Here is a 17,667-nt window from a genome sequence, read left to right on the forward strand (position 1 = left end):
TTAGAAGGTAAATATTGCATCTAGTATCCGTTGTGTTAGAAGGTGAATATTGCATCTAGTATCCGTTGTGTTAGAAGGTAAATATTGCATCTAGTATCCGTTGTGTTAGAAGGTAAATATTGCATTGTTTTCTTTCAAATTCCCTATTTTAAATTAATGAACCCATTATTCAAATTAGAGAACCATTATGTAAATTAATGATCAAATATGCAAATTAATTAACCATTATGTAAATTATGAAATCATTGTGTATATTAATAAACCATTATGCAAATTAAAAGAAAACAAAAACATATTTACTCTGTTTTGCAAACTGCATCAGAGGTAAAGTCTACTGGAAATATACAATAACATGTTCATATTATTTATTCCTTTGTTTATTAATTTGTGATATTCTGTTACAGGTCTGTCTTGAGTGAATTTTTCAAGGTATGGTTAATGTGATATTTTTAAAATAAGCATTTATACCTGCACAGTTGTATGCATTACTGCTTTTAATTAATATAAATATTATTAATAGCTGATTTAAAATGTCATTACATCAGAGGTTTTGTTTTCACTGGTACTTTTTATACACATGTACAATACTGTACACTGCGTAATTTTTCACTGCTGGAAAATGTTGTTATATTATGATTTTATGACATTTATGAATGCAAAATTTGGCAAAAGCTGCTGTTAATTCATGTTGCAAAAAATTTTACTGCTATAAATAAACTTTTTTTACCCTTCATCATGTATAGTGCACAGTTTCTTTCAAATTTGTGAATCAATTTTGATCAGGGCGCGTAGGCAATGGAAAATTATGTCCAGAGATTTGTTTAAACAAGAGAACAGGGGTGCAGCACCCTCATGCCATGGGGAGCAGATCCTTTGGCAACTTTAAAATTCTGATTGACCAGAGATCACATGTGGCCACAGTCTTCAACTGTGACCTATCTGATAGTAATTTTGGCCCGAAGGAAGCAATAGAATGATCCATTTTAACTTAGAATTATCAAAAACTCCACACCCTGGTAGGGAGAACCCCATCTCCCCTACTTTGTGGCGCCGCTGAATTGCAGTGCTGCTTCTTGCATTTGTTTTCTAGAAAAATCCCTCATGTCCATGTGGTTCCAAAATTATGAACAAAATTATCCAGAAATACATAAATATGCATAATGATATAATTAAATTGTGGGTGGGAAAAGCAATGCTGTTCAAAAATTAATGTAAATATATTTGCTAGTGTTTATAACTATTCAGTATGACTTGTTTGCTGTCTAGGGCTCTGATTTCAGTAGTAAAGCCATGGCATGCGGTACACTGCTTCATGAGGTATTTCAAGAGGTGAGTTTTTCTTTACAATACAATAGAATAGAGCTTTATTGAAACCGTAAAGAAGATATTACTTTTCTTTTTCGGACAAAAACAAAAGACATCTGATTCACCTTTGGACAGTATCTTCTTCACTGCAACTGTCTAAAGTGTTAATAATATTTCAATATTTGATATTTCAATAATTTACTTTAATATTAACTTTTCCTTCTTAATTCTGTTTTGAAAGTCTGGATTGATTTGTTTTACCACGTTGTTAGTCCCCGTTCGGACGCAGTCCGAAAACGGGGACTTATGTTTTGCCCTGTGTGCGTCCGTCCGTCCGTGCGTCCGTGATCACCTGTATCTCGAACATGCATGGACCGATTAAGTTCAAACTTCACTCATACATCACACATTATATGGGACATATGCACATGCATTTTTTTCATGATCCGATTAACGATAGCCGAATAACGGTCATTTTAAGGCCGAAAATGCATCAAAATCGCACATTTTCATCATTCCGGACCCGGATCTCAGTTATGCATGGACGGATTTTGTTCAAATTTGGTACATACATTAAACATAATAGGACCTTGATGCACGTCATTTTTTTTTGGATCGGGTTCGAAATGGCCGACTGGCGGCCATTTTGTTTTAAAGAATTCAGTTCTGGATCCGTATCTGAGACATGCTTGGATTGATCGAGTTCAAACTTCACACACACAAGGTACATCATGTCACAAATATGTATGTGCATTTGTTTCATGATCTCATTAACGATAGCCAAATGGCGGCCGCTTTAAGGCCGAAAATGCATTGAAATCGCACATTTTCACCATTCCGGACCCGGATCTCAGTTATGCATGGACGGATTTCATTCAAATTTGGTACATACATTAAACATAATAGGACCTTGATGCACGTCATTTTTTTTTTCGGATCAAGTTCGAAATAGCCGACTGGCGGCCATTTTGTTTTAAAGAATTCAGTTCTGGATCCATATCCGAGACATGTCTGGATTGATCAAGTTCAAACTTCACACACACAAGGTACATCATGTCACAAATATGTATGTGCATTTGTTTCATGATCTCATTAACGATAGCCAAATGGCGGCCGCTTTAAGGCTGAAAATGCATTGAAATCGCACATTTTCACCATTCCGGACCCGGATCTCAGTTATGCATGGACGGATTTCATTCAAATTTGGTACATACATTAAACATAATAGGACCTTAATGCACGTCATTTTTTTTTTCGGATCAAGTTCGAAATAGCCGACTGGCGGCCATTTTGTTTTAAAGAATTCAGTTCTGGATTCGTATCCGAGACATGCTTGGATTGATCGAGTTCAAACTTCACACACACAAGGTACATCATGTCACAAATATGTATGTGCATTTGTTTCATGATCTCATTAACGATAGCCAAATGGCGGCCGCTTTAAGGCCGAAAATGCATTGAAGTCGCACATTTTCACCATTCCGGACCTGTATCTCAGTTATGCATGGATGGATTTTGTTCAAATTTGGTACATACATTAAACATAATAGGATCTTGATGCACGTCATTTTTTTTTTCCGGATCAAGTTCGAAATGGCCGACTGGCGGCCATTTTGTTAAAGAATTCAGTTCTGGATCCGTATCCAAGACATGTCTGGATTGATCAAGTTCAAACTTCACACACACATGGTACATCATGTCACAAATAGATATGTGCATTTGTTTCATGATCTGCTTAACAATAGCGGAATGATGGCCATTTTAAGGCCGAAAATGCATCAAAATCACGTATTTTCACAATTCCAGAACCGGATCTCAGTCATGCATGGATGGATTTTGTTCAGATTTAGCACAATGTGTTGTACATATGCAGGTGCATTTCGGTCATGATCTGCTTTGAATGTATATGTCACTCAAATATGAACGGAACGGGGACGTGTCATTGACAATGACTTGTTCAGTGTATAATTTACACAGTTAATAATTGTTTTTTTTTTCAATATCGATCAAAATATAGAAAAGATAACAAAAATCTAATAAGCTATAACTACCTTAGTTGTATTATATTTTAAAAAGTAAAAACATAGATTTATTTACACACAAAAAAATGGCTTCCCCTAACCTGTTGCTAGTGGTAAATTTCATTCAGATTTGGCAAAAATATATTGTGTCTTTTAGCTAAGAGTAATTTTCTAAACAAGAATAATTCTTCTTTTAAAACAATATCATTTCTCACAAAAAATGGAATTTAAACAGAAATACACAATACTAAAACATTTTAATTTTTCTTCACAACCTGACAAATTCATGGTTTTTAAATTTTTTCAATTTCCAAAGTGGCTAAACAAAATTGTATATGGTTAATTGTGACTGAAACTATTTTTTCGAAATCCCAAAAATACACAAGAAGTATTCAGTCATTTTGTCAAGGCAATATATAGAGCTGAAAATCCACTTGCCCAATGTGAATAGGTGACTTTTCATTCACAGCTATATCTTGTGAAATGCGAGAAAACGTCAATCAAATGTCTGCGCCAAAAATCAAATGATTTGATTTGAATATTTTTTTAATAGTTAAAAGAGAGAATTGTTTATTGAGCTGTATCGGTCTTTCAGTCAAGAATTATGGCATTGACATACCCATACTTTACCACCATCAAATGTGTACAACTGGGGATCTGACAGGGAACAGAAAATGGTCTACTGGATCTGTAACATAACCACAATCTGTTTATCTCTCCACAGGCAATATTGAAGAGAAATTTCAGCAAGCAGAATTTGAGTAATATTATCATGACAACAATTGCTAAGCAACCACATCTCAATAACATGTAAGTTACAAGAATGCCTGTTTGGTTGTCAGGTGGTGAAAATGGCCGGATGTTCACTTCTGAAAATACTTTCGCTAAACTCAAATTGCTTTGGGGACAATACAAGTGATTTAATAATACACATAACTATATATTCACAGGTACACTCTGGGATTACAGGAAGCAGATATGTTGGATGTTGTGGAACCTTACATACAACCATTAATGCAATGGGCAAATATCTATCTCCAATCAACACCATCTAATAAATCAGCTGTAGATATCAAATTGTAAGTTACAACACACAGTTTCCATCCAATGTGAAAGTAGGTGCTTGCAATATTTGTGAATTGACCTTTTCTCTGAGTTTCCTAAAATGCTCCATTCTGCCGTGTGGGGGCGCTTCAAAGCAACATACATGTGTATCAAACTGTTCAGATATGGTGGCTATATTGATTTATATTGGAAATGATCTTGAAAATAAAAAACAGTTAATAAATTAGAAAATGAAAATTTAATTTATTGTGTATTACTTCTCGTCAAAGTGTTTGGTTAAGAACATAGAGCATGAGATAATATTGGCGAGTCAAAAGTTTGTTCTAGTATGTTTGTGATACAGTCACCGCATATACCCACCCTCATACAGTAGTAATGGAATAACATTCTTCATTACAAAGAACTCAGTGCAGGGTGTACTTCACTGGAAATGTGCTAGGTACATGTATGTACATGTACCTTAATTAATTTTCGTTTTTGGCATGTGTAACATGAATCAAATTTTTTTCAAGAAAGAGATTCCCTAGTCCCTATGTAATACTGAACAATGGAGTACAATCGTTCTACACCACTCCAACTTTGGTGCATCGAGATATGACATTTTTTTTTGATGTACTAACATGTTGATTGATAAACTATATATTACATGTGTTGACCAATGTTTGTTTTGTTAATACATAGTCCAGGAGATCAACATTCTACAAAATATAATGTATGTGTGTCTGATGTCAGAGATATTGAGGATAATATGTGGTGCCCACATTGGGGAATAAAAGGCAAGATGGACATCACGGCTGAAGTTAAGGTATAATACAATTGCGTCATTTTCACCAGAAACAAAAAATTATGAACTTTGAGGGAAAGTACAATGAAATATGAGTCACACTGATTGACTTTCTCAGGATATTGTGAACTTTCCTGGGAGCAAAAATGTAACAGTAATTTTAAATGAAGATGGTACTGGACAGATTCCAATTGCTGAAGGTACCAGATAGATGTGTAGCAATTGGACCAGGTACCACCAGACAGATGTGCTCAAGAACATTGGCATAATTATCCATGTCTCACAAAATGAAAGCGATTCACTGCGTCAGAATCATTACATATGCTGTACATTGAATTGATATTTATTATTCATGCATATTACTGTGAAAGGGAGTTTTATGTAATATATTCTGAATTGTAAATGAAGTCATCAAACGAGGCACTTTTGAGATGGGCAAGGTTTCCATAATTTATGTATGTTTAATACTTTGGAACATTTTGAGTTGAATTCAGCTTCTGACTTGTATGTCTATTTCGTAGATCCATAAACAAACTACATATCCAAAGAATACAACCACACGAATTGTACCATTAGAGTTGAAAACTGGAAGACCAACAAATTCAGTGGAACACAGAGGACAGGTAACATACATTGCATATTGTCTAGAAATTAAACTTAAAATAAATATATAGCTTATTGCAAGGTGTATGGTTGACTACAGATATGAATTTATACTAAAAATGCCAATTTATACTAAAAATGTGTTTTCAATTTGGCCAAGCCTTTCGTACATATACCCTATATTCTCTTATTAAATATTAATTTGTCTATTTATGTGATTTAATTACAGCTTATTTTATACACGTTAATGTTAACTGATGTGATGTCATCTAATATTGATATGGGGTTATTGCTGTACCTAAAGAACGGAGACATGTTATCGGTTCCAGCTAATCACATGGATAAACGAGGTAGGGCCAGTGTTCACAGTGTGATGCTCTGTTCTTATTTTCACTGTATACTCGGGGCGGACATCCGGGCATTTTCACTGCCTGGCAACCATCGCGGTGAAAACAAAGGCCGAAAACTTTCGGAAAATGATACTTTGGGATGGCTGTTGAGACTCCTCTGAATAGTGTAACAAGATTAGCCCTACGTGTGTAATATATAAAATCAGTTGTTCGGGATTACTTCAAAGTTGAGTTTGTGTTGTTTTCTCGAATTTTCACCGGCTCGACCGGCGTAACACAGCAGCGCGCACAGAGCCTATAGAAATGCATGTACAGTGGTGCACGTCTTAGCAACGTGGAATGTCCTGTGACGTAGCTCCGCCCCCGAGAATTACCAGCATATAGTCGTTAAATATATCTGACACATAATGTGTGGGAATCACATTCTGGAAGTTGTTTGATGGGATCTGCCAAATTCCTTGTTGACATTGAACTTGATGGAATGCGATCTCTCTGTTGGTTTACTATTCATAGTTGTGGTGAAACATTACTATATTACTGGTGACTTATGATTCGCTGTTAATTCAAAACTGACTCTAATTCCTGTATTGTTTACATACTGTAAACCATTAATTTTTCAATTCAGGATTTTATGACATTCGTGAAAACAATATTTCGCCAAAGTCACTGACATGCCCTGTCATAGAACATCAGAGAAATTTTCCTTGCCACAAAATTTCATGATTTTTAATGATTTGCAACAAATTATTGTGCTGTATCAAGTAAGTCTCTGCAATTTGTGTAAATATTTACTATCTGTCACCGAAACGCCATAAGTTGCAGCATGCCATAATTTTGCGGTATTTTCCTGGGTATTTTTATCCTACCATACAAGGAAATGCGAATTCCAAATATGGAATCATTACGCGCGTAAGCGTCCTCTAATAATTAAAAACACACATGGCTGCCACACAAAGAAGTTCGCTGATTTTGTTCTAAACTTTTTTTCAGCATTTCCATGATGTATTCTTGGAAGTAAAAGATGTATAATCATAAGATTATTACGAGGATACTTCAAAATATGCACTCATACAGTACGCCGTCGCATCGACCTCCGCTGCTCCGTCAGTTGATACTCCTGCTGTACTGTCTTCGTGCATACTTTGAGGTATTCTCGTAATAACCTCATAATCTGTATATTTCATTCCTCCAGAGTTACTATATCTTCGAAACCAGTTAGCCTATTATTTATCACAAAAAACTGAAAAAGATGAAAGCAGTAAACTGCCCGATTTAATTGATGATGACTTTACATGTAGTCGATGTCAACACTTACAGAAATGTGCATTACTATACAAGTAAGTATGTCCCAGGTATCTTTCATTTTCTCGATATATATTTTGTCCACTATTTTTCCCATCCCAAAGAAAGTCAATCTTTCAGACCACTTTTGTGCTAAAAATGTATCAAAATCTTGACAGGCATTCCTAAACCAGACCTCAGTCATGGATGTGGATGGATTTTGTTTAAACTTAGTACATACATTGGATATTCAAAATGGTTGACTGGTCGCCATTTTGTTTTAATGAATGCTTCTACAGAGAGCCATATCTCAGAAATGCCATGAGCGATCATGTTTAAATTTTATATATAACTCGTACATTATGTCAAACATGCGCAGACATTCACAATGACCATTTTAATGGTAACCCTTAAGACATGATGTATGAGAATACTAGTAATAGCATGTTCGAATCCCACCACGATATACAAGAATAATCGTAAACATAATTGCATATTATATAGTATATAAAAAATGTATGAAATAAACTTTGAGCTGTATATATATGTGTGTGTAATTCTTGCCTCAACCAAAGATGTAAACCCAATATGTAAATTGCATGTAAAAATTCTATAGCTTGACAGCAAACTTTTGTTTGACTGGCAACACAATCAAAATGGTGACTCCAAATTTGCATTTCAATGACCCTCAATTACAGGACGAAATATTTGCCAATTATGATTCTGAATAAAAGTCATCAAAATAAAGCATTTGAGCCATTACGAAACTAGATCTTGTTTATACATCAATAGCTATTGTTCAAACCTTGTACTTAGAAAACAAATGAAAATGGCTGACGAGTGGCCATTTTGTATTAACAAATGCAATTTTAGAGCCATATCTCTGACATAGCTTGCAAACAAACTTACAGCTACATTATACATCACATTAACGTTATAAATATTAGCATTTCAGATTCTGATTCACTCTTTCCAGTTTTGTTTACTATTGAACCAACTGAGACTCTTGTCACGCTAATTTCAAATTGGCACCAACCCTTGTAGGATATTGACATCTCACTCAACTACAAAGTAATAGACAATCTTAAACACAGATTCATCGAAATATTGTTTTCATTTTTTTAGAACTGTAGACAAGGAGGAAAAAAGTGTGTCTGAGCGAATCCTACAGATACTACATGAGGAAATTGATCATCTAACAACAATTCACTATGAGTATTTTACTAAATGGTATAAATTGTGTCAACTTGAGATGAAAGCTATGAAGAGAACTGTGTTGTGGAAGAAACCAGCAATAGTGAGGTATACACCCCCCCACCCCCCCGAATAACACGGCCCAGGTCCTTTTCCTTTTTATTCATTGTTTACTTAAGTTTATAGAAAGTATCAATGTGATTTTTTCTTTTGGTTCTATAGTTACCAGTAGCCAATCAGCCATGGCCTTCTATAGTTTTCAGGAGCCAATCAGCCATGGCCTTCTATAGTTTTTAGGAGCCAATCAGCCATGGCCTTCTATAATTATCAGTAGCCAATCAGCCATGGCCTTCTATAGTTTTCAGCAGCCAATCAGCCATGGTCTTCTATAGTTATCAGGAGCCAATCACTCATGGCTTTACAGCTAGATGACAGTATTGGTTTCAAATACTCAGTTCTTCATGTAATTACATGTACATGTTCACATGCAAGGGATATTTCAATACAAAAACAACAAATTCAGCTGAATTTTGTTAGCAGTTGGCTTTCAATGTTATGTCCGAATGCTCCATTTGGTTGCAAAGTTTGGTATTTTTTCCTGATTTGCAGAAATTTGAAAAAAAAAAAAAAATTCTCAACTTGTCTCTTTATTTGGTTTTAAGCCGTATTCAAGATGGCTGCCCCCATATAGTAAATATCTATAGAAGATTAATCGGATTTATTTGTTTATCACTTGTACTCAAGCTGACTCTGCATTTATATTAGCCATATCTTTAGAGGTTTAATATTCATACTTGTATACATCCATTGCAGAGAACAGTCTGGTAATTGTCTCAGTCAGATGCTGGTTCAGGGAAGTGTTGAGAAAAGCATTGATGGACATTATGTGACTGTATTTAGCAGATGTGCCCAGCTATCAAGGTATTCAGAGTCATCTACTGTAAAACACTTTAGAATATTAAACTACTTGTCATTTTAGTGGATTGATTCAATCTTAATACAGCTAAAAGTTTCCCTTCAATTCTGTATCTTGGCAAAACTCAGATACATGGAATGTAAGTATCTTGTATCATCTGTGTTGTCATGCAGTAAATTATTTAGCAAACATATTTCCTGGAAGACCCTCACTCTTCATACAGATCCAAAGAATACACTTTCATTGGCTGTAGGAGTCATTTAGTAACGATGAGTTTTTGCATGTTTCCTACAATCGATTGTGATTGGTCTAGTTGCTTTCAACCGGCATTTGATATTTATAAACCATTTTATAAATATTGAAAACTCACTGTATTTTTACAGGAACATGAAGCAAAATTATGTTTATCTGTTTTCTTTGGAGATGTCATTCTACGTTATTAGTTTGTCAATCTTTCTAGGGAAGAAATTTAGTTTAATTTAATTTTATATGTTTTTGATAATTATTTCTGTAGTACTTTGCCACCAATTGACAGCGTTGGTATCATGACTGGTGACAGACTTGTTGTCAGTTTACAAGATCTGAAAAGGATTGCTTTGTGCATTGGATTTGTTTTGGGAATCAATAATAAAACTATCACCATGGCAATAGAAAAGTAAGTCATGTAAGAATTAATCTCTAAATTGTTGAGTAAGTACCGGTAAGTAAATTCATACCACTAAGGAAATATATTTACAAGTTGTGATTGTTTTAATAGCTTAGTCCACAATTGATTGAGCCGAGTTCACAATTGTCAGTAAAACCTGTTGTTTTTTTGATTTTTGCTAAAAATTTCACTAGTTTCATCAATTTTGTCAACAGAAGACACTGTGCAAGGGTGAAATAAGTGGGGAGGGAAGAAGAATGACCGGCAATTTTTTTGATGATGCGCATGCTGACCAAAACTATATTTTTTTTTAAGTTTAAGCGTTACATGATCAAATAAATTTGTATTTTGGTATCAATGTTGCATTTGAATGAAACATAGCGAGTGCAATAAATTGAGATTACCTTGTCTTATTTTTCAGAGACTTGGATGTTTATTATGACAGACAGACCACTGTGTATAGGTTAGACAAAGATGACGGTTTCAGCGTTGTCTGTACAAGTCTGAATAATCTTTCACAAATGCTGTGTAAGAAAACACACTGGTAAGTTTGATATCATATGTACCCATAATGCACTGTGATTTATCACTATAATTAATCTGAAATATTTTTTCATGCTGTGTAATTTGCCAGAATTCTGTTAATGCTGTGTAAATTTTTAAAGTCTGTATTAAAATTACCTCACATGGCTTTATCAGCCTTTTGATATGCATTTTGAGGGATTTAAAAATTTTCATATGCTTGGTAGGGGGGAACGGAATTATGGTAGAGTATCAGGTGGGATTTCAATTTTATTTCGAGAAAATAATGAAGATAATTTTGATATAAAGTTTATTTCTAGTAACTCACAAAATATAAATTGGGCTTTGATAACACAGAGAAACCACCCGATTTTGTTAATTGGTAATGTATATAGAGCACCAGAAAGCTCACAATTTGCTGACAAAGATTTTTTCGATACTTTAGAATCTGAAATGTTAATTTATACCAGTAAATATGAGTGTAATATTATAATTGCAGGAGATTTTAATGGTAGAACAGGTTGCAAATCTGATGGTATTGATCTGGATTGCACATACTTGCCAATGGAGGGGTTTGAAAATATGGGACAAAGGGCTGATAAACGAATTTCAAAAGATGTGGTAGTAAATAATTATGGGATGGAATTACTTGAATTTTGTTCAGTGACTGGATTAAAAATTGTGAATGGGAGATTATTTCAGGAAAGAGGGAGTGGCAATTTCACTTTTATATCAGAACTTGGTACGAGTGTAATTGACTATGTGTTAACAACAGAGGAGGTTCCAGTTAAATTTACTGATTTTACAGTGGGCAATAGAGTTGAATCTGACCACATGCCTTTAGAATTTGTTTTAACTTACCAAAATGAGGTGGGGGTAAATCCAACTAAGGATAGTTCGGACAATTGTATTGTTAACAAAAATGACACATCTAGGTTAAGGTGGGAGCAACAGAAAAAACAGCAGTATCTTGATAACTTTCAAACTGAACCAATTGAACAATTAACTTTTACTTTTAACGATAGTATTATTATGGGAAACCTCGAGGAAGCAGCAGCGGGTTTGGTGAACATTGTCTCTTTGTGTGCCACTGACATGAAAACTGAGACCAAAAATAATATTAAAAAGAGAGAAAATTTAAGGTTCGATAAAGAATGTTCGGCAACTAAAAAAGAAGTATTACGTGCACTAAATCAGTTTAGAAATTCTCAAAATGGGAAAAGTTTGGAATATTACTTAAAATTAAAAAAGAAATATAGAAAATTGATTAAAGAGAAAAAGTTAAATTATTTGGAAATGAGACAAAATGAACTTGTAAACTTAGCTGCTTATTCAAACTCACGGCAATTTTGGCAGAAATTTCGGCAACGAAACGAAAATGTGTCTAAAATTATTACCCAGAAAGAGTGGCATGATTATTTTAAACATCTGTTTAATAACAATTTTATAGGGGATGAGGATATGGCGGATTTTTTTGATTCAGTAAATGATTATGTAACAAGGTTAAATTTTGATGACATTGAGAACACAGAGGTTGATAATACTGACCTTGACTGCCCTATCACACAAGAGGAAATTAAAAAGAGCATAAAGAAACTAAAAAATAATAAAGCCCCTGGGCAAGATGGAATTTCTTCGGAATTTTGGAAAGATGCACCACAGAAAATTGTTGAAATGTTATTTACTTTATTTAATGTATTACTTGAACAAGGTTATTTTCCTGAAAATTGGATTAATAACACCAGTGTATAAAAAAGGGCATAAGGATAACCCTGAAAATTATCGGAGCATTATGCTTTTAAATGTTATTAGTAAAATATATATGAATATCCTGACAGAAAGATTGACAGTATGGTTTGATAAATATAGTAGAATTGTTGAAAATCAGAGTGGTTTTAGAAAGAAACGAAGCACATTAGATAATATGTTTATTCTGAGCACAATTATTGATAAATATGTATTTCATCTCAATAGTCGATTATATTGTGCTTTTATAGATTATGAAAAAGCATTCGATAGGGTCCACCACATTTCACTATTTTATAAATTAACAAAGGCAGGAATGAGAGGCAGACTATTAACAACTTTGTTCTCAATGTATACACATGTTAAGGCAGTAGTTAAAACCCCACATGGTGTGACTGATCTGTTTAAAATTGGAACAGGCCTGCAACAAGGCTCAGTTATTTCCCCATTACTTTTTTGTTTTTATATAAATGATATAGAAAAGGCTCTTACACAAGGTGTTGAAACTGTAATCTATGTAAACACTTTAAAATTAATGTATTTATTATATGCTGATGACCTCGCATTATTTAGTAATCTACCATTGGTCTACAGCATCTTCTCAATAGATTAGCAAATTACTGTAAAAGATGGAGGTTAACAGTAAATTTGAATAAATCAAAAATTGTTGTTTTTCGCAAATCGGGTAGACTAAAGAAATCTGAAAAGTGGTTTTGGAACGGGAATGAAATTGAAATAGTCTCAAAATATAACTATTTGGGGGTTCTTTTTTCTAGTTCAGGTATCTGGTATCAGGCCCAAAAACACATTGCTGAACAAGCAACGAAAGCCATGCACAGTATTAAAAGTATTCTTTACAAATATGATGGGTTCAAACCAGCTATTGCGTTTCGTGTTTTTGACTGCAAAATTCTCCCAATCCTGCTTTATGGCAGTGCAATATGGGGAACACTTAAATCTTACGATATAGAAACAGTTCATCATAAATTTTGTAAATTTGTTTTAGGGGTACACCCAAAGGCCACAAACTCTGCTGTGAGGGGGGAGTTGGGAAGACATCTAATTAGAACACATGTGAACAAAGAAATAATTCGGTATTGGTTAAAATGTATAGGTGGTGATTCCTCTGTTTTAGTAAAAGAATGTTATGGCTATCAATATGACAGGGTACAAAGGGGATTCAATTGTTGGGCAACATATGTTAAGGATTTGTTATGTAATTTTGGTTTTGCACACGTATGTGAAAGCCAGTATGTGAATAACCCAAATTGTTTTCTGCTACAGTTTAACCAACGGTGTCTAGATATTTCCCAGCAACAGTGGCATGATCAGATTGGTAATAGTTCAAAATTATGCACTTATTCTAAATTTAAAAAATTATTAGCCGGGGAAAAATATCTGGATTCTATTACTATAAGTGTTTTTAGAAAATCTCTCGCTTGTTTTAGAATATCTGCTCATGAGCTCATGATTGAAAAGGGTAGGGCATTGGGAATACCACTTGACCAAAGATTGTGTCCTCTTGGTTGTAATCTCATTGAAAACGAGTTCCACTTTCTATTACAATGCCCCAAATTTGAGGAAATTAGAACTCGTTTTATACACAAGTTTTACTATTGCCCAGCGCTTGAATGGAAATTTATTTTGCTACTGCAATCTGAAAATACACATATAATACAAAATCTTGCAAAATACGTATTCTACTCTTTACAAAAACGTCATAGTTTGTTGGAGGGAAATTTAACTGAAATATAAATTTAATTTGGTATTCATAGGTGAAGTATAAATTTGTAATATTCAGACAAGCAGTAGCAGTGATTATTCTTGTCAAACAATTTATTTATTTGTGTTACATTTAAGTGTGTACATTATGGCCTATGGCCAATGGTACTGAATAAATATATATATATAACCTCATTATCTATTCAAAATCACCTCAGTATCAATTTCTTCTCAGCCAATCACAAAATTCTACCAGAACTAAACTTTATTACCAGATGCTGTCAGTTTAATTTATAATATCATGGATGTACAATTTCAATCAGTTGTTTGATTTGTTTCAGTGTGCATCTGAGTGAGTTAGTCGTTGATCTGAAGAAACCAGAAAGTGATGACAAATCTGAGTTTATGTGCAAAGTACCAAATGAGCAATTAGAGTATGGTGAGATGTACACATCATTTTACTACACTGGCACTGTGATGTGCTACACTAGCACTGTGATATACTACACTAGCACTGTGATATACTACACTAGCACTGTGATATGCTACACTAGCACTGTGATATACTACACTAGCACTGTGATATGCCACACTAGCACTGTGATATGCCACACTAGCACTGTGATATGCCACACTAGCACTGTGATATGCCACACTAGCACTGTGATATGCTACACTAGCACTGTGATATGCTACACTAGCACTGTGTTATACTACACTGGCACTGTGATTTACTACACTGGCACTGTGATTTACTACACTAGCACTGTGATATGCCACACTAGCACTGTGATATGCTACACTAGCACTGTGATATGCCACACTAGCACTGTGATATGCTACACTAGCACTGTGATATGCTACACTAGCACTGTGATATGCTACACTAGCACTGTGATATGCTACACTGATGCTGTGATATGATGCACTGGCACTGTGATTTACTACACTGGCACTGTGATATGCTACACTAGCACTGTGTTATACTACACTGGCACTGTGATTTACTACCCTGGCACTGTGATTTACTACACTGGCACTGTGATATGCTACACTAGCACTTTGTTATACTACACTGGCACTGTTATATACTACACTAGCACGGTGATATGCTACACTAGCACTGTGATATACTACACTAGCACTGTGATATGCCACACTAGCACTGTGATATGCTACACTAGCACTGTGATATACTACACTGGCACTGTAATATGCTACACTAGCACTGTGTTATTCTACACTGGCACTGTGATATGCCACACTAGCACTGTGATATGCTACACTAGCACTGTGATATGCTACACTAGCACTGTGATATTCTACACTGACGCTGTGATATGATGCACTGGCACTGTGATTTACTACACTGGCACTGTGATATGCTACACTAGCACTGTGTTATACTACACTGGCACTGTGATTTACTACCCTGGCACTGTGATTTACTACACTGGCACTGTGATATGCTACACTAGCACTGTGTTATACTACACTGGCACTATTATATACTACACTAGCACGGTGATATACTACACTAGCACTGTGATATGCCACATTAGGACTGTGATATGCTACACTAGCACTGTGTTATTCTACACTGGCACTGTGATATACTACACTAGCACTGTGTTATTCTACACTGGCGCTGTGATATGCTACACTAGCACTGTGTTATTCTACACTGGCGCTGTGATATTCTACACTGACGCTGTGATATGATGCACTGGCACTGTGATTTACTACACTGGCACTGTGATTTACTACACTGGCACTGTGATTTACTACACTGGCACTGTGATTTACTACACTGGCACTGTGATTTACTACACTGGCACTGTGATTTACTACACTGGCACTGTGATTTACTACACTGGCACTGTGATATGCTACACTAGCACTGTTTTATACTACAGTGGCACTGTGTTATACTACACTGGCACTGTGATATGCTACACTAGCACTGTGATATACTACACTAGCACTGTGATATGCCACACTAGCACTGTGATATGCTACACTGGCACTGTGATTTACTACACTGGCACTGTGATATGCTACACTAGCACTGTGATATACTACACTGGCACTGTAATATGCTACACTAGCACTGTGATATGCTACACTGGCACTGTGATATACTACACTAGCACTGTGATATGCTACACTAGCACTGTGATATGCTACACTAGCACTGTGATATACTACACTGGCACTGTAATATGCTACACTAGCACTGTGATATGCTACACTGGCACTGTGATATACTACTCTAGCACTGTGATATACTACACTAGCACTGTGATATACTACACTAGCACTGTGATATACTACACAGGCACTGTGATATACTACACTAGCACTGTGATATACTACTCTAGCACTGTGATATACTACTCTAGCACCTGGTTGCATCTAGAAGTAGGATAAATTATAAGTCTGCATTAATAATATCTCATGGGAGACGCGTAGTACATGACAAAAATATTGGATTCTAAATAATCCCTTTTTTATTCTTTATTTCAGTGAAGCAGATTATGAGTTCAGTAAACTGTATTCAACAGAAAGCCATAGAGCGTGTGTTGTTGTGTAGAGATTATAGTTTAATAGTAGGCATGCCTGGTACTGGTATGTATTCAACAGAAAGCTATAGCGTTCAGAACACAGACTCACAGCTAAATATATTTTGTCTTTGTATTGAAAAAAAAAATAATTTTCAGCTTGGTGGAACAAATATTAATCACCAGATTGTCTTTTGAATATTATTTTTGAAATTTTTTTCTGATAACTCTAGTCTAATAATTTATTAGAATATTTCTGATTGTTTTGTTTGTAAGGTAAAACCACGACTATAGTTGCTTTGGTGCGAATTCTTGTAGCATGTAAACTATCAGTGCTTCTCACCAGTTATACTCACTCTGCTGTGGACAATATTCTGTTTAAATTACATCAGGTAAGATGGTGATGACTTGCCATGCGTCTCTCTACTGTTTTTAGTGCAGTAGTGCGTGCACTTGAGATTTTTCTATGGTCAAAATAAATAATATTTTTATAAATTGATGATTTATAATGCAATTGTTGGTTTGTATGTGCTTCTATTAAAGATACACTCACAATAGAGCAAATATGATATATAAAAATACATCACATGCTGTGATCTGTTGCCATAGTAACTTTCTTATTTCTATATTTTGGTCGGCAAGATTGACCTGAGATTTCAACAATGTCATCCCTCTCCATACATAGACTAATATTGTTGGACCAGTTTTTTAGCTCCGCTGTTGACTTTGCCGAGCGGAGCTTATCATATGAGTGATTGTCCGTCGTCCGTGTCAATGTTTTACTTTTTCGACTTCTTGAAAACTACAAGTCTGAATGCTTCGATACTTGGTGTATATGTACCTTGGGTAGACCTCTCTTAGATTTGTTCATTTCATGATGATATCTTCAATTCTCTAATTTTGATGAATATTTTTGTCATTTTTGGTAAAAAGTGATATTTTCAACTTCTT

At 34.9% G+C, this 17,667-nt stretch overlaps 1 protein-coding gene across 1 annotated transcript in view; it reads left to right on the plus strand.

Annotated features, from left to right (window-relative positions):
• LOC144350930 (DNA replication ATP-dependent helicase/nuclease DNA2-like) overlaps window positions 1-17,667 on the plus strand; it is a 47,383-nt gene that overhangs the window by 19,662 nt on the left and 10,054 nt on the right. The window contains 15 exon segments of the mRNA XM_085502848.1: window positions 405-429; window positions 1,267-1,329; window positions 4,051-4,136; window positions 4,277-4,405; window positions 5,073-5,196; window positions 5,697-5,798; window positions 6,008-6,128; window positions 7,321-7,465; window positions 8,535-8,711; window positions 9,417-9,524; window positions 10,034-10,174; window positions 10,587-10,709; window positions 14,497-14,594; window positions 16,682-16,783; window positions 16,993-17,108. Of these exon segments, the coding sequence (XP_085358974.1) occupies window positions 405-429; window positions 1,267-1,329; window positions 4,051-4,136; window positions 4,277-4,405; window positions 5,073-5,196; window positions 5,697-5,798; window positions 6,008-6,128; window positions 7,321-7,465; window positions 8,535-8,711; window positions 9,417-9,524; window positions 10,034-10,174; window positions 10,587-10,709; window positions 14,497-14,594; window positions 16,682-16,783; window positions 16,993-17,108 (1,660 nt within the window).

The sequence above is a fragment of the Saccoglossus kowalevskii genome, chromosome 8 (genome assembly GCF_978046115.1).
Source record: "Saccoglossus kowalevskii chromosome 8, keSacKowa6.1, whole genome shotgun sequence".
In the NCBI taxonomy this organism is placed as follows: domain Eukaryota; kingdom Metazoa; phylum Hemichordata; class Enteropneusta; family Harrimaniidae; genus Saccoglossus; species Saccoglossus kowalevskii.